At 36.6% G+C, this 18,694-nt stretch overlaps 1 protein-coding gene across 20 annotated transcripts in view; it reads right to left on the reverse strand.

Moving 5' to 3' along the window:
* The window catches only part of CLOCK (clock circadian regulator), a 140,265-nt gene that overhangs the window by 35,639 nt on the left and 85,932 nt on the right, over positions 1-18,694 (reverse strand). For 19 of the 20 annotated variants that reach the window (XM_060299371.1, XM_060299369.1, XM_060299364.1 and 16 more), the window contains 8 exons: positions 16,465-16,554; positions 9,568-9,688; positions 5,609-5,722; positions 5,355-5,473; positions 3,510-3,592; positions 3,191-3,297; positions 1,289-1,436; positions 647-722 (listed from right to left, as the gene is read on the reverse strand). In XM_060299371.1, coding sequence (XP_060155354.1) covers positions 647-722; positions 1,289-1,436; positions 3,191-3,297; positions 3,510-3,592; positions 5,355-5,473; positions 5,609-5,722; positions 9,568-9,688; positions 16,465-16,554 — 858 coding nt within the window. The remainder of the gene's footprint in view (positions 1-646; positions 723-1,288; positions 1,437-3,190; positions 3,298-3,509; positions 3,593-5,354; positions 5,474-5,608; positions 5,723-9,567; positions 9,689-16,464; positions 16,555-18,694) is intronic. The other variant, XM_030880594.3, reaches the window with a different exon arrangement.

Consider the following 18,694-nt stretch of genomic DNA (forward strand, 5'->3'; position numbering starts at 1 on the left):
GTTGAACCTTGAGATGACTGTGGCCCCCAGTGACGCCATGATTACAGACTTGTGAGAGACCCTGGGCTGAAACGTTGTGCCTCATGGCCAATTCTGAAGCAGAGGGCCCAACTAAACTGTGTCTGGATTCCTGACTCACAGAAACTATCAGATAATATACGTGTGTTATTTTACATCATTAAGTTCTGTTACACAGCAATAGGTAGCTAATATACTACACTCCTACCTGATACAATGAAAAGAGAAACCAGAGTTCAAAATCTGACTGTAACTTGCCAGGCATGAGTCTTTAAGCTCAGTTTTAATATTTTCAAAGTGGGGATATCACCTACTCAGATAAGGATGTCTGAGAAATAAATGACATTTCGTAATTTATATAAAAACCTAGCCAGAGCCTAGCACACTGTAACAAATGTTAGTTTAAATCTGAGATCATACATGTCTCTCATACAGTTATCACTAAATAGCAGCCCTTCAAATCTTTTTTAGAAGCACACAACGTTGTAAGATATTAAATTTAATATAAAAATAAATAGTAAAGCATAGTTATAACCCTGTCACGAGTAAGGAAATGAAATATTTGTTGAGTCTTGTCTTTCACTGGGAAGAAATAAAAATAATTAAAAAAAACTGTAGGATAACATACTTTGTCAGCAGCTGTCTCTGGAAGAGACTCTTCAATGCCAAGTTCTCGTCGTCTTTCAGCCCTAACTTCTGCATAACTATAAATGGTAAAAAATAGAATTTCAGTGTTTGATCATTCATTTAAAATACTGCAGAGGTGCAACCATTCAGTGTTTGTTATGTGTCTTACTTGTTCATCACAAATTCCAGACTATTTTCTATGCACCACAGAAACCTAAAACATATACATACAGTGTATACCTTAGTTCAAATTCCATTTTTCTACATATCTCAGAAGTTTTATGTGCTACTGTAAAGGATCCATAACCACACAGAACTTAAATTAAGAGGAATTAAATAAGGGAAGAGTATGCTTTATCTACCCCAGTTCTCCTTTTACATGACTGACTGTGGTATATAAAAGACAGTTACAACATCTGCTCTAAACCATAAAATCTATGTCAAGAATTATATATTTCTACATATCTGTACTGTATTTCTTTCTATATAATGCCTATAAGTAAATGTAATAATAAATTGAAATATATATCAAAAATGGTGAAAAAATCACTTTGTACTTCATTAATAAGTTATACATAAAATTACATTCCAGAATCATTATGGATGTTTCTATATTCAGAAATTCTGTAAAAGGAATTATTACCTTACTACGGTGTGAGTACAAACAATGAACTCTGGTCTTGAATTCCACTGATGATAAGTGATATAATAATGAGTTTGAAGCCAAATCCACTGTTGTCCTTTGGTCAGGAACCTATAGTAACATGATTTGCCTTTCCCGTATTGCATTACTAAGAAGAAAAGAAATATGTTTTGATTCATATTATTAGATTTTTAGCCAAAGGTATCACCCACATTTATATCTATATATATAATTCTTCTTCTGGCTTTTCAATAACATATAGTACATCAATTATAAGAAAATGCTATTCTGTAGAGATAGCAATTAGCATACCTTCCACAGTGCCCAATTTACAGCCAGTTATTGCTGATCTTATACTTTTCACATACAATAAATTTCCAAATACTCAAGAATAAATTATTCACGTACTGACTTTCTCCTGCTAAGACATACTGAGGGCAACAGCAATAAGTAATCACACCTGCACTCCACCCACCCTCCCGGCCCCCACAAGTACAGCATCTTTGAGGCATTTAATTCTAAACCTTAACTAACCAAAATCAGAAAAATTTAATTATTTAAAGTAACTGACAATACAGTATTTCCCAAAACATTCTCTGTAGATTGTAAGTTTGGAAGCCTTTTAATGACATTAAGCAACAAATGGGTTTTGTGGTTAAATTAACTTGGGAAAATTTGTTAAACAGGTCTTCTCAAAGCCTTGAGTACACTAATACATGTCAAGATTCTGGTGGTGCGGAGATGGGGACTGATTATAAGCTGTTACCTAGTTTTCCTTGACCATAAAATTCATTTTTAATAGACTGGCATGCAACAAACCTTAGGAAATGCTGGACAGGAATCGCTTGCTCTCTCTATTAATGAGGAAACCAAGTTCTACATACTTCAAACTGCTTGTCCAAAATTACCCAGCTAGCTAATAGAGGTGTCAGATGTTTTTAATACATCATGGAGCTTAGTGCCCATTATCACGTGAAGTGAGGAATGTTTTTGTGAAGTGACTTTACTCTGAAAATCTTCCATATAGCTGAAGACATTATATAACATGCTTTATTTTCATAGAGAGAGGTTTATGAGACCGGCCTAAGACATTATGAAAGTATCTTAAATATCTAATTTAGAGGACACTCAAGAGGGAAGGATTTGGGGAGGAGGATCAGAGAAGCAAATAAAACCTATTAAAAACAAACTTCTGAAACAAGGAATGAATAGCACCTGATAAAGGGGTAGGGCTAGACTCTAATCCTGTCTGCCACCAATGAGTTATGGGCTTGTAAGTAAATTAGTTAGCCTTTCTGTGTCTCAGTTTACTCGTGGAGATAATAGTAGTATCTACTTTCTACAACTGTGATGATGAAAAATAGAGAATAATGTATGTAAATTGTTTAGAACAGGGCAAAAAATGCGATGATAATGTTCCTTCTGCTAATATAACAATGGCAGGTAACATTAATGAAGCACTCACTGTGAGTTTTCTAAAAGAGATTCTTTAAATGTGTCCCTACCTCCTGGGCCTGGATATCAAAATTTATGAAATAGTGTTCTAATATTTTGACATACTATTACAATTTTCAAACAAATCTACTTCTCTTACTCTAGATGTAGAGCTTATATACTTCAAAACAAGGTTTATTAGATGCCATATTATAAAACTGTACTTACTACTATAGATTGAAATATGTAGAATGGGAAGAAGTTTAATTTAGACTTGATCTAGGATTCCTACTGGAATTAGTTATATATACAAAGAAAAAATTTCCAATATATCTCAAAAATACAAAAATGGTTCTAAGTTGGTATTTCACCACCTTCTATTAATATGATAGTTATTTACAGATTAAAAAGTTATTATCACCAGAAATATTAAAATCTACTTACAGTAGATACAGTAAATCTACTTACAGTGCTCATGACATTTTGCCAAATTTTCTAGGTCATCCACATGATAGTAATCATAGCCTGATGTTCCCAGAACTTCAAATGGCAAATATCCTATTATGGGTGGTGCCCTAAATTACATATAAAACAACCAATATTATGAATTTTTCCATAATAAAAAATACTCAACTAGAAATCAATTTTGGGAGGAACCTTTATTTTTTAAATAATGGATAATGAGTTTGAGCGCCCTGATGAGAAAAAGTTTGTCCTTGAAATCCATTAATTTCAAGAATTATAATATGATTATTATCTTTTTATAAAATTGAAAAATGGGAGTTACCTGTGATCTAGAAATAGAAACTTCCATTCTAAACTATGTCTAGATGTAAACTCTTCATTAGGTTCTTCAACAGTGCACATTTCCTACAAATAAATTAATAATTAAAATTTAGAAATACTTTTCAGTGTCCTTAGCACAGTCCCAAACATTGTTAGCTGTAAAAGTCATTCTTAGCTAACTTTTCCCTAAACATTTTTTTAATACATTTTTATTTTCTAGTACCAAGGAATATGGCAATAAATAGATGCAGGCTTCTGGGGGAGTATTTCTCACTCGACACGTTTCTCTATTCACTCACATGCCTAAAAACCCTAATTCTGAATTCAGATCTCTCTCCTGAATTAGAGTTCTGTATTTCTGTCTGAATGTTCCTGCACATCACAAACTCAACATGTCCTAAAATAAACGAACTGCTTTACTCCTCATACCCAGTTACACAATGTTCCATCTCATTAACAGAGGCATACCTGTGTTATGCCATTAAGTCTAGAAATCTGATAGTCACAATACACTCATTTTCACCTTTCATCATCTAAATGGCCACTACTAAATCCTTTCAATTTCACCTTCTAAGTTTTTAAGAAATCTGTTCGATCCCATCCAGCTTCAGGGTCTTAGTTTAGACTCCAGACCCTCGCCATCACTGGCTCACACTATTGCCAAAGTGTCTCCCCAAGCAAGTCTCCCTGTCCTTCAACTCCTCTTCTATTCTGGCCACAATTACCTTATAAATACTCCAATATGATTGTATAACTTCCCTGCTTAAAAACCTTAATGGTTGCTCATGCCATCAGGATAAAATCTACACTCTTCAGCAAGGAGAAACAAACAACAAAGAAAGAAGCACATTTCATTGCCGGCATCTGCTTACTTTTCTAACATCATCTCTCACCATCCCTATCCGCTCCTCCACACACAGTAACCCTAGACTCTAGTCATACTCAGCAATGTATTCCAACCTGCCTCTGTGTCCTTGAATAACCTTCTGTAGCACAGCATAGTGATTAAGAGTCTGGGCTTTGAGAGAAAAAGAATTAGAATCAATCTCAGTTCTACTGCTTAATAGCTGTGACTTTGGGCAAGTAACTTAACTTCCCTAAGGCCACAGTTTCCTTATATATAAAATGGTGATCATACCAGCATTTTTAAGAATTAAATAACTCATGTAAAGTATACAGCATGTGGTAAGCACTCAATAAACATCTTAGCCACTGCTATTAAGATCAAAACAAGCAGAGCGAGACTGGTTCAAGATCCTCTAACTGCTAATTCGGTACTTTGTCCTATAATATGGTGTTTCCCTAAATTTAAAATCTTAGCCTGGCTTATTTCCAGCCACTTTCCAGTGATTGAAGTCTTTGATTTTCCCACTTCCCTACTAATCATCTGCTTCCTGGGCCCAGGATATAAAAATAAATTATTTAACTGAATTTCAAAACTGAAGAGGTACATGAAAGGCAATAAGAAGCAACTTGTGCATTTCAAAAATAAAATTTCAAAACCAATCTTTTAAATTTACCTAGATTTTTGGCTTTTCCCCTTTATTGTAGTTGTGAACCATACAAAAAAAGCATCTTAAAATTTTGCACAAAAGCAGGACAACGGTGATACATAACCACTGGTTAACTACAAAGGGTGTACATTTAAAAATTAGTTATGTAATTTAATGAGTGCTTTGATAACTCATTATTTGCTTCAAAAATATCATGATCATGTATATTTAATGTCTCATGGCCATTACCACTTCAATGTTTACAGGAAGTATCTGGAAACAACAAAAAATTACACAGATAATTCTCATAATATAAAGTGAAACCCCTTTGTGAAATAAAATTAGAAACATACCTTGATGAACTGAGGCGTAGCTAATCTGACAGTAGCTACAAAACAAACTCTATCTTCATAAGAAGGCTTGTGTGTGCGTTGTATTGTTCCTTCAAAACCATTGTGTGCTGAAGTGGATACTAAAACAATAAGGAAATAAGTATCAACAGTTACTCCAGGAAAATCTAGTTTTTACTGATATTCAAACATCTGTCCTTAAGAGCTTAAAAGAATACCAAGTGAAATTACATTGCAAAAGAAGCATTTTAACTTACCACTGTTTAAAGATTTGAAATTTCCTATAAATTTCACATATTCGTAAGTAGACGGCTCCTTTGGGTCTATTGTTCCTCGAAGCATATGACAACAAAATTCTAACTGATTTTTTGCTGAAATAAGAGAAAAAATATGACATATTTGTGATTTATCATAATGAATGATATTTCACACAAAGTAAGATTATAACAGTTGTATAAGTCTACAATCATTATTTCCTTCAACAGAGGTCCTCAATGACATTTTGTTTAGTCCATAAAAGCAGTTTCTTTAGATGATCTCACCTTGTCCTTAATAAAGAAAACAGATCTTCTGATACAAGCCACTCCATGTTCCTCCATTTTTATTTGTCCTTCCTTCTCATTCTTCACTCTAATTTCAAAGAAAGGTTTTGCTTCCTATTCCAAAGTTAATACTTCTATGTCTACCTTGAACAGTCTTTCCTCTCTTCCTTCTCTAGGACCAGGGCCACACCACAGTATTCATTCCTTTAACATCCACACATGTTCTTTTGTGGTTCCTTACTTTCTACTTTTAAATTTGTTCAGGTCTTTCCATCGCAAACATACAAAGAGTTTTCCATGCTACTCTTTTTAGTAACACAGATCTCCTTTCTTTTCATTATGTGCTCTAGTTTCCATATGTTTACCTCCCTTAACTTTATGCATTGTGGCTTTTGCCCTCACACCTCTATAGAAACTCCTCTTCTAAAAATCACCCACGTCTGTATTAAGCTCAATGGTCTTTCCTCACTGTTTCTACCTCTTCTTAAAATTCACATGTTTTCATTCCCATACTATGAAACTTACCTTCCTACCTTACTATTTCTATCTCTTCAGCTAATCAGTCTTCAAATTATGGGCATCACAAAAGTTCTTTTAACCACTGTGGCACCAGGGAAGCCCAAAAAGTTCTTTTGATTGTAATCTATTATCCTTTACAAACTTACCAGCATTGACAAACTTATTTACTCCTAAATCTCTCTCCCCAACTCTAACATTTTATATAAGACCAAGTCTCATATCACTATTTGATTTCAGAACATCTCTACCTGATTGTCCCATCAGTAACTGAAACTCAAAATATTTGAAAGTGAATTTATCCCCCTTTCTTCCTAAGCCAGCTGTCCTTCCCCTTCGTCCTATGTATGTATGCTTAACTCCTTAGTTAGAAATCATATCAATTTGGTCTCTTCTCGTCCTATCACCAGTTCCCAAACTAATCTGTCATAGGATGTGCTGTTCATTTCACCAAGGAAGCTCTCATGAGTCATTTTTTCCAGATAAGCATCCAGTACCACCAACTTAGTACAGATGTAAATTACCCTGTATCTAGGTAACTGCAAAAATGGACTCTCCATGCCTCCACACTCTTCCCACTCAGATTCACCCTTGCCTATTACTCTAAGACTAACATCACTTTCATTATTATTATTTCAGCACTCAAGGACTAATAACACCTCTCTTCACTCACAGCATCAAACACATACTCTTCTGTTATTATCATGAATGGGTTTATCATCAAACTCAACAGGTTCAAACTCTAACTACTCTCTTCCTAAAATCTTCCCCACGGATGATCCCTAGCTGTTTGGACACCTGTGCCTGACACCAAGTCCTACTGAGTTTATCCACTCAACAACTGAATGCGTGCTTTCCTCTCCATCCTTACTTCTACTGCTATCCTTTTAATCTCCATTCTAGTTATTTTTCAAAATTTTCCACCTGAGAGATTTCCTTTTCAGACCACAAAATCACCCAAATCCCCTTGCACTGGCTTCTCACTACGTTAAAAAATAAAAACCAAACTGTTTAGGATGAAACATTAGGCCCTATTTCCTTCTCTAGACACAAATCACATCACCTGTACTACCTCACCTTCATTATGGCCCAAATGGCATATTACAGAATCCTGAGTTTTCCAAGCAATTTACCCTCTGTTTTACATCTCGTTTACTCCTTTGACATGAAACATCCTTTTTTCATGTACAAAAAAAGAAATAACTTTTTTTGTGTATCAGTTCTTTAAGCAGGAGGTCTGAAAGTCATTTAATTAAGGCTTTTCTCTATTAAAAAGTATCCTTGGGGGGGCTTCCCTGGTGGCGCAGTGGTTGAGAGTCCGCCTGCTGATGCAGGGGACATGGGTTCGTGCCCCGGTCCGGGAAGATCCCACATGCCGTGGAGCGGCTGGGCCCGTGAGCCATGGCCACTGAGCCTGCACGTCCAGAGCCTGTGCTCCACAACGGGAGAGGCCACAACAGTGAGAGGCCCCCGTACTGCAAAAAAAAAAAAAAAAAAAAAGTATTCTTGGGGACTTCCCTGGTGGTACAGTGGTTAAGAATCCACCTGCCAACACAGGGGACACGGGTTTAAGCCCTGGTCTGGGAAGATCCCACATGCCTCGGAGCAACTAAGCCCATGCGCCACAACTACTGAGCCTCTGCTCTAGTGCCCACGAGCCACAACTACTGAGCCCACGTGCCATAACTACTGAGCCCGCGCGCCTAGAGCCTGTGTTCCGCAACAAGAGAAGCCACCACGATGAGAAGCCTGCACACTGCAACGAAGGGTAGCCCCCCGCTCACCACAACTAGAGGAAGCCCGTGAGCAGCAACAAAGACCCAACGCAGCCAAAAATAAATAAATAAATAAATAAATATATTTTTTAAGTATTCTTGCCTGATCTTGGAAACGGAAGCCTAAGGTCTATTTCTGCCAAAGGCTTTCGTTCAGTTCTCCAGACAATGCTGCCCTTGTGAAGGTCTCTAAAGCAGACTCCTCTTTTGTCCACCTCTTGCCATGGCCCAGGGTTCCATCTTTCTAATTTTTCTCTCCTTACTCTATATATTTACCTCAAGCAACATCATTCAATCCATGACTTCAAATACCGTTTACAGGCCTATAACTGGCCTCTACGTCATTATATCCAACCCAAATCTTTCTCCTAGGTGAAAGACTAGTCTCTTGGTCAATGTCATAGGAACTTGATTTTTAAACAATTATAAATAGGCTTCAAATCGATTCTCCTGGTCTCCAGTTTTTCTTCTTCTCAACTCCTTCTGACAGGCTATCTTATCAAAGATGTATGTTCACACATACTTACACGTGTGTGTGTGTGTGTGTGTGTGTGTCTGTATGTGTATCTCAATTCTTGAACGGTTAGTGTTCTACAGAATTTGAAGATTTAAAATATAAAGAACCTTTAAAATGATTCACATCAGTATTACTGGAAAAGTCAAAACTTAAAAATCATGGAAAAAGTAGCAAAAGAAGACATCTAATCACTAATGGCCAAATGTAGTGCTGTAATGATTTCAGATTTTACACAGGATGATTTATGCAAGAAAATGAGGTATTCTGGTCAAATTAACTTGTCCAGTGAATCTAGGAGAAAAGTCAGATTATACCATGGTATTTTACACTTATTAAAGGCAGGGACTACTTTTCCCTATTCTTGGCACTTTTATGGTATAGCACACAAATGTCTGGCACACTAGACATATCCAATAAATTACTGTTTAATTCTGTTTAATTAATAAAGCAAACAATTTCCTTTATTAAATCATTTTTTTAAATATAGAAGTCTTGCCCAATAGTTTCAGTGTTCAATTGGTTAGTGATGGTGAAAATGAGCTGTTTCATTTTCTCTCATTAAACACAGTAAGATTTTATATAAAAATTAGAAAGAATATACTGCAAGTTCCATTTTTGTGTAAAATACAGTTTTATGGCATACTATAACAAAAAGATAAGATTTCAATGTATTCTGGAAGAGTTCAGACTTCTAATATGGTCATAATTCCATCATATGTTAGTATTTAAAAAGGATCTAACAGGGTATTTGTAATGATGCCATGTGTTAATTTGGTTAAACATACCTGGGTTTGTCACAAAATTACAAAAGTAAAGGATAACACAACCAAATCTGCTTAACTTTTTGCTTAAGAACTACTACTTACATTTTAAATATTCAGGGGTTAATGAATCACTTTCCAGCAGATGCGTAGAGAGTATTTTATAAACTTCTGAATGTTCCCCCTCTGGGATAAAATTAAATATACTTTGATCCACAAGATCTGACTGAAAAAGAAATTTTTAAAAGTTAAATAATTATAGTGATTCAAGAGACATTTATTTTTAAAGTACATAATCACTCTTAATACATCAGATGAGCACATGGTTAATGTTTAATTATCTGTGAAAACTGACAAATGTCATGTTACAGAGCACAACTCAAAAAACAAGACTGAGAAGGTGAAAGAGGTTAACATGACCTCATTGCCTCTGAGACTAGTGTCATCAGATTCATGATCAATATGACCTTTGAAAGTCTGATAAGTTATTTGCAAAGGTGAGTTTCAAATTTGAACATGTAAAATATAACAGGACTAAGAAAGTTGATTAAAAGAATCTCAGGCTACCAGATGTAGCCTTACCATACATCCCAAACTCTGGTAAGTTATGGTGGTGTACACTACAATAAAGGACCACAGGAGTGGCCACAGGCTACATGAAGAGGAGACTTGACTTTAAGTGTCATTTCAGTTGTCCAATGTGTCCTTTCTTTTTTATTTCATCTTTTCCAGCCATCTATCCTGTATCAAATTGTCAAAAAGCCATGCTTTAAGATAACCACCCTCTTCCCCCAAAAAAGGCAAGTTATGTGCTGAGCATTATAATCCTTGCTAAAATATGGCTTTAATCAACAAGCAACAGGTGGCCTACAATGTGCCATGGCTGTGGAATCAAAAGTGAATAGGACAGTGCCCGTCCGTACGAACCATCGACAACAAAACTTTAGTGACTTCACATTTCCTGCCAAATCCCATGCAGTCTACCTGGCTTCTCTACATTTCCAAACTGCCCTGTGGAATCCTGGGGTTACTGAAGTGGTATCTCCAAGACTATGGAGGTAGGCATGGAGGGAAAGGGAAGTGAAAAGGAGTTGTGAAAGCGGGCTAAGGGTTCCACTAAGAAATTTCACTTTTATTTTGTATTTCAAACACTGTAAAGATTGTTAAAAACAAAACAAACTTCAAACAGTAACAAAAAACAGCCACTGGGGATGGTAAGAGGTGGGAAAAGGGGTGTTTACCACTCTTATACAAGCCATACATTTACACTCTGCCTTCTGTATCTTCTCTAGCCTTCAAGGTCCACCTCATGAAGTGGAGTACCTTTCCCCTCTCTCACCACATGTTTGTACCCTTCCATCTTGCAAAGACCAGTTCAAATTATTTCCTTCAATAATATGTCCCTTAACTGCATAATCCACAGTAAAAATAATAAAGTTCCTTTAGTAATTACTACTCATATCCTTCATTTCCCATCAAAAATATTTAATTATATTTTAATCTCTATGTCCTACCGCTCTGTGGGTGAATTAAAGGGCCCTATCTCTTACACCTTTATCTCCTATCCTTCAAATCAAGATACAATAACACTGAGCTTTGCACATATCGGTTATTAGTGCAGTAAATTATTTTGAATTAAGGAGTTACTTGATAAGCCTTAAGGGGTAACCACACCAAAAATATATCTGCATTTTAACAAGGAATTTTTCTGAATGTCTGAAAAGTCTCTAGAACAGAAGGAATAAACAAAAAATTAAGGCATGAACAACAAAAAAGGCTAGAAAATTGCCTTTTATTCATAAAATAAAGTATTAAAATATAGGCATTGACATTAACATAAAAAATAGTCTTGACAGAAAAATAAGATACCTATTTGTAGAACCAAAACTCATTTTGGAGATGATTAGTTTCCTACAATTATTTACTTTTACTGACATTTCTTCCACTATTTCAGTAAATTATGATCTAACCTTTGTCACCCTTGCTTTTTTATCTATAAATCTACAGGCTGTCTCATATGCATAGAGAAAATACATGATTATCTAGTATACAGAGTGGTGTGATCACAAGCACTATTTCTCCACCATTCTGCTTCCCCAGACACTCGATAAACTGAAGTATCAGACTTAGTTGGCAACTAACTGATGTGTGATTTTCCATTAACCATTACACTTCCAATCTCTAAATGAAGCTGACCATACTTGATGTTGCCATACCATCCACTCAGTTCCCAAGCACAATTCAAAGGAAAGAGAAGGAAGTGACAGCTATCTGGATCCTTCTGTGTGCCTCAATTATTTTCATGAAGAAGAAATGTAAATCCTGCTGATTGCCATATGATATAAATCAATAGGCTGTTTTCTTTACATTAGGTCAATGCAACCGTTCGGTGGAAATTATTAACTCTCATCAATTATCTTTTCCTCAGCGAGAAAACTGACAAATACCTGCTATAGAGAGTAGCTGCTCAAAAGGGACTGAAAGCTCCTCCAAAAAATGTCAGGTATATGTTGGATATAACATATTTTTAAACAACTATGCTCCTTATGTACAGGCGTAAGGAACAGAGATTCTGGCGCTATCAAGTAAGCTTTATTTGCTTATTTCAAATATTTGTTTTCTTATTAAAAGTATTTACTCACCAATAATCATATAACTATTGAAAAAAATTCCAAATTGTTACTTCTGCATACTGCATCTACACCAAAGATGGTACTGACTTTCTTAGCACATTCTTGTGTTTATAATTCAAAATTACCAAGTTAAGAAGAGTAGAAAATGAAATGCTCATACAGTATCTTAATAGTGGCACTTTTAGTCCTGGACTCTGTTAGGCTGTAACATGGTGAATCTTCCTTCCTATATTACATGGTAACAAATTTAATATACTCTCTTCTCAGGAACACATTTAAGCAAGTATGAGGAAAACAATCTTAAACTGTAAAATTTTACAAATTTTAAGCTCCTGGTAAAGAGACCCAACTTTATGTCTTGGCACTTCCACTAAATTGTACAATTAAGTCCAATTTCTCTGGCTTTCATGTATGCTTCTAACAAACATAAAGGGGCTGGGCTAAGGACGTCTAAAATCCCTTCTGGCATGGAGGTGGTATGACCCCATAATTTTGTTGTAGAAAGCCACACCAGGAAAAAAAAAATTCATAAATTTCCTTTCCTGATTATTAGCCACAAATAGGTTAAAATGTACCTAAATTAATTTCATAAGTATGACATGACAAAGTTAAAAAATTTTTTGCAGGACCTATAGAATCAGTCTTGCAATTTTACAGTCAAATTTAAATTTAAAAATGTTGTTACACTGACCATTGATTAAGATGGCAAATTTTAATTTCTCAACAGAACTGAATTATAAACACTAAAGTCTATAGAGATTTGCTAATGTTTCTCCCCCTCTGGGCAAGAGCCAAAATTCTGTTTTAGACAAAAAGGTATGCATGTTCAAATACAAAGAAAGGCACACCATTGTTTTAAACCTTTTGTTTAGCATCTGTTACAGTTTAATTATTAATGGCAAGCCAAAACAGAAAATCACATACTTTTTTCCTTACTGTGTTTGATCCTAAACAAGTATTACTTCATTTCCTCAAAACACACTTGTGTTTTTGTTTTCAAACCTTCAAATAACATACAACATTGTCAGTGATGTGAAGGAAAGTATCCACCGTAACTGGAGAGCGGTAAAAAAAAAAAAAACACAAAAACTGTTTTAATAAAGGCTACTATTAACTCCGCATGGAATGAAATGGGTCTGCTGGATCAGCAGAGACCTCCTCTGCCCAAACGTTCACCTGCTACATGCTTTGGCTGACAAGACAATCAAAAAGATCCAGAAGATGTTACTCACAGAGGAAACTGGGTAGGGGACATATGGGAACTCTCTGTACTATCTTCTCGATTTTTCTATAAATCTACAAATAGTTCCAAAATTAAAAGTTTAAAAAAAAAATCCAGGAGGGCATGGTGACAAGGTTTCTCACTGAGGGGAGAATGTTAATGATCAAACACTTGGATCCCAACTAGATCTGTGGTAGACATGTTGTTATTTCAAAATGCAATTAAATATTCCCTCACTAAAGATCCAACACCAGTGTGCCATTAGGAAGGAGTTTTTAAAACATCTACATCAAATAATCTACTCACTTTCTTATACTCAATCAATAATTCGTAAGTGCCTCTCTGAGAAATTAGCCAGCACACGTGGATACAGAGATGAAGTCCCTGCACTTAGGAAGCTTACATCTACCATTATTATCAAAATAAACAGAAAATTACAATTCACTGTAAGTGTCACGGTGGCAGTACGTATAAGGTAACGTGAGAACACAGAGAAAAGGAATCTAATTCTCAATGAAGTCCAGGGAAAGTGCCCAAGAAGCAGGCTTTTAAAAAGTCTGACCACATTGCAAATTATACCCTGACTATGACTAAATTAAAGATTATATAGTTTCTATAAATACATAACCGAAAGAAAATCCAATAAAAATGTCTGTGGTTTAAAAGCATATAATTATACCTTTATTCAAGTTGCTTAACTTTATTTTTTTAAATTATAGTTGATTTATAGTATTATTAGTTTCAGATGCACAATATAGTGATTCAATTTTTTTTATAGATTACACTCCAAAGTTACTACAAAAGATTTTACAAGGTTATTACAAAAGTTATTTATACTTTAAAGTTATTACAAAATAATGGCTATATTTCCCTGTGCTGTACAATATATTCTTGTTGCTTATCTATTTTATACGTAGTAGGGGTAATCCCATACCCTTATCTCGTCCCTCCCCGCATCTTTCTCACCACGGGTAACCACCAGTTTGTTTTCTTTATCTGTGAGCCTGCTTCTGTTTTGTTATATACATTCTTTCGTTTTATTTATTAGAACCCACTATTCAATCTTATCTTAGTCATATCTTAATCCTATCGAGGATTTCTTTCCCTGGCTTTTTTCCCTACGTAAATATATTTTTTAAAATTAATTAATTAATTAATTTATGGCTGTGTTGGGTCTTCGTTTCTGTGCGAGGGCTTTCTCTAGTTGTGGCAAGCGGGGGCCACTCTTCATCGCGGTGTGCGGGCCTCTCACTATCGCAGCCTCTCTTGTTGCGGAGCACAGGCTCCAGACGCACAGGCTCAGTAATTGTGGCTCACGGGCCCAGTTGCTCCGCGGCATGTAGGATCTTTCCAGACAAGGGCTCGAACCCGTGTCCCCTGCATCGGCAGGCAGATTCTCAACCACTGCGCCACCAGGGAAGCCCCATAAATATTTTTTTAAAAAGAGTCCTCCAGAAAATTCTGTCCTTTTCTCTGCCCATAGTAGTTTACTTACATGTTGCTATAATCTCACTGTTTATTCCCGAACAATTTTTAGACGTTGGGCTAATCACCTATTGTTTGAGCTTACTTGTAAAGAAAGCCCCTAGAGAAGCAGTAAAGCCAAGTCATTTTCTGTGTGACCCAAAGAAATTAGCAAATTACTTACTGCCTGGCTTTCAGAAACAAAGTACCCTTTTAGAATCTGGCCTTTTTAAGTATAGAGTCCATTCTCTTTACAAAGTACAAAGTAGCAGAGTAATCAGAGGGAAGGAGATACTGCTTTTCAACATCTCTTGAAAGAGATCCTTATAGAACAGTTGACTCTGCACTGTTACACATTTTCAAGAGATGGGCATTTTAAGAGTAATTTATAAGTAACTTCAAAATATTTACACCACAAGCCCCACTGTAAGCAGATAAGTTAGGGGTCCCCTGGAGAAAGAGAACCAGGAATAGCTTTCTTGACATAAGAGAAGCCATTTTGTAACCTAAGCCTGGCCACAATGCTTGCCCTGATCTCAGTATTTAATGATCTGAAGGGAACAAAGGAATGCAGGGAGAGAGAAAAGGCAGGCAAACAATAGTGCAGGGATAAAGCAGAGTCCTAGTTCCTTCTCAAAGGATATACATAATAATACATCTGAGCTCTGTAGGAACCAAGGCCCCCCACCCCAAGTGGAGGATATAATGATGATGCTGACCTTTTCTGACTTCAGCCAAGTAAAGCTGGGACTCTGTCAACGTTTGCCTCACTTCTATGCTGAATTCTCCTCTGCTAAAGCCCCTTCCTGAATATGCATGTGCCCTTAGCTTAAAACTTCCCCAATTTTGCTGCCTGGGGAGACACTACTTTGTGAAGGATCCCCCCACCACCACCACCACGTGTTCTCCTTACTTGCTGCGAGTTATGATAAATCCTTCCTTCTCCCAGTCTTTGGCTTGGTTGGGTCTATTGGCTTGGCACCCACCAAGAGGCGAACCCAGTTTCTGGGTAACACCATCTTAGATAAGAACATTACATATTCAATAAAAACTTCAAATTCATAAGAACTGTCAATTGTAGCAGAGCACCTAGCATAGTACCTGGCAGAGCAGATGTTCAATAAATATATGTTAAGTAAAACAGCAAATACATAATTCAGGTATTCACCATTCTAATCAAAATTATAATTCTTTTCGAATTATCTACTCTTTTGATATTAATAACAAATTGAATATGGCCATTAAAATATTATCAACTCAAGCCACAGAGCACAAAAGTTCTTATCTATTATTTTCAGTATGTTCTTATAAGTCATTCTTTTGAGAAAATTATTATTTAGCTGCAACAAATATCTCAGTAGAAATTTAGTTATTCTCAAGATAATTTCAGTGATTAAGCAACATCTTCACCACGCTGATTAAAAAGTTAATACTGAAAACTCAGCATGATAATAAAGAGGGCAAGAAGAATAGAGGTTAGGTGAAGTGGTAGTTGGATATTTAGTCACTATAGATTAATGACGGACCTGAGAAAACACAGACATACTAAAACAAGAGACTATTTAGAGGTCGCATCCCCGCTCCAACCGCTGTTCAGCACTGCTCTGAGGGGCCCACTGCTTAGTGCTTTGGAATGTTTAGAACAGGCATTAAATAAGAAGATCACAGGATTTTTATACTTACTGGTAAATGTTCAAGTAATGAAGTTACACTCTCAGACACATATATTATGCTTCCATCTGTCATGATTGCTAAAAAAAAACCATCAAGAGCCTGAAATTAAACATAATGGTCAGTTAAATGAAAAGAAAAAAGTATTTCACAGGACAGAAATAAAAATCTAAGATAAATGACAAAGGACTTAACTGCGGAAATTTCCAGAGCACTGTCAAAATGCTAGCTTTTCCCCTTACAATACCTTAGTATCTATCTTTGTGCATTTTAAAATGCTTCTGGAAAAAAAAAATCACTCTATGGCCATTATTGGATGATTGGTTTCTAAAAGGTAGAAACAATGTTCTACCTTTACCATGTTATTATACAACAATGGCCTTATTTGAAGATGTTAATATCTCCGAAGCACATAGGCCACCAATAATATGTCTTCGGCACACAAAAGAACACATTACCACCTTCGGATATATTAACAGACAGATATTATGTACAGACTGAAGCACAGGGAGATACATGGGGAATAAAGTGAAAGGGAGTAAGCTGAAAAAGTAGGCTGAGGTCAGATCATGATAGGCCTTGAATACCAGGGCAAGACATATGGACTTTTTTCAAGAGTGGTCTGGAAGCAGTGTGTAAAATGGATTTAGAGGAAAAAGTGAATTAAGAGGAAAATCTCAGTGGCCTTCAGAATAGTTGGGGAAGTTAAGGAGAATCCAAATGAAATTAGCAGCAGTAAGAATAGAGAAGGAGGGACTTAGGCAAGCATTAAGAAATGTGATGTTAGGGTTCAGGAGAGAAGTCAGCATAGGGGAACAATACTTAATAATAAAGCAATCCTGGGACTTCCCTGGTGGTGCAGTGGTTAAGAATCCACCTGCCGATGCAGGGAACATGGGTTCGAGCCCTGGTCCGGGAAGATCCCACATGCTGCGGAGCAACTAAGCCCATGTGCTACAACTGCTGAGCCTGCGCTCTAGAGCCCGCAAGCCACAACTACTGAGCCCACATGCCACAACTACTGAAGCCTGTGTGCCTAGAGCTCATGCTCTGCAACAAGAGAAGCCACCGCAATGAGAAGCACGCGTACCTCAATGAAGAGTAGTCCCCACTAGCCACAACTAGAGAAAGCCCGTGCACAGCAACAAAGACCCAACCCGACTCAACCAAAAATTTTTAAAAATAATTTTATAAAATAGTAATAATAATAATAAAGCAATCCTGTATTCACATATCACAAAGTTTTTCATTTGAGAATCCTAGGCACCAAAGTTGCAGCTGAAGAAATGAGATCTGCAAAAGAGAGGAGAATGCCAAAGACAAATCCTTGGGGAATAATCTATTTATGGGAATGAGAAGGAGCAAAAGCACCAGAGAAAATGACAAAGACAGAATAATACACTGTTGTCAATGAAGTCAGTGGAAGAAAGAATGACAAAGTGAATGAGGAGGAAGAGGGATGGTTCAGGATAACATAGAATCAAATAAGACAAGGAATGAGAAAATGAGGACTGAATTTTGGTGACTTTTACGAGTAATTTCCATAGGAAGGTGAGTCACACTACAATGAGTTTAGAGATGGGTGGATGATCAGAAGTCTATTATAAACCACTCTTCCTTCCCTTCTAAAGTTCATGAAAGGACACATTTTGAGGGGACAAAGTATCAAGGGGAGTTATTTTTTAAAAAAGTAACTGAAATATATTTGCAGGCTGAAGGGAAAGAAGATGCAATAGAAAAGATGTTGAAGATATACAGCAGAAAAGATACACCATGAGAGGAGTTCCTCTTCTCCTATCAAAATAGTTATCACAGGGCTTCCCTGGTGGCACAGTGGTTGGGAGTCCGCCTGCCGATGCAGGGGACACGGGTTCGTGCCCTGGTCCGGGGGGATCCCACATGCCATGGAGCGGCTGGGCCTGTGAGCCATGGCCACTGGGCCTGTGCGTCCGGAGCCTGTGCTCCGCAGTGGGAGAGGCCACAGCAGTGAGAGACCCGCCTACTGCAAAATAAATAAATAAATAAATAAATAGTTATCACACTAAATTTGAATTTCTTGTTTTAGGGTTCTCTCAAAAGATACAATCTCTAGTGAGAATTATGTATAACTCCTCCAATACTGTATCTGCAGCACCTAGCATATGTGTGGCCCGTGGCAACTAAAAAATAACCTGTATGTAATTTACGGATCTGAGAGTTAGAGTAACCTCCCTCCAAGTAACTGCTGAGGTACGTGTTGGAA

The sequence above is a fragment of the Globicephala melas genome, chromosome 5, assembly GCF_963455315.2.
Source record: "Globicephala melas chromosome 5, mGloMel1.2, whole genome shotgun sequence".
Lineage (NCBI taxonomy): Eukaryota > Metazoa > Chordata > Mammalia > Artiodactyla > Delphinidae > Globicephala > Globicephala melas.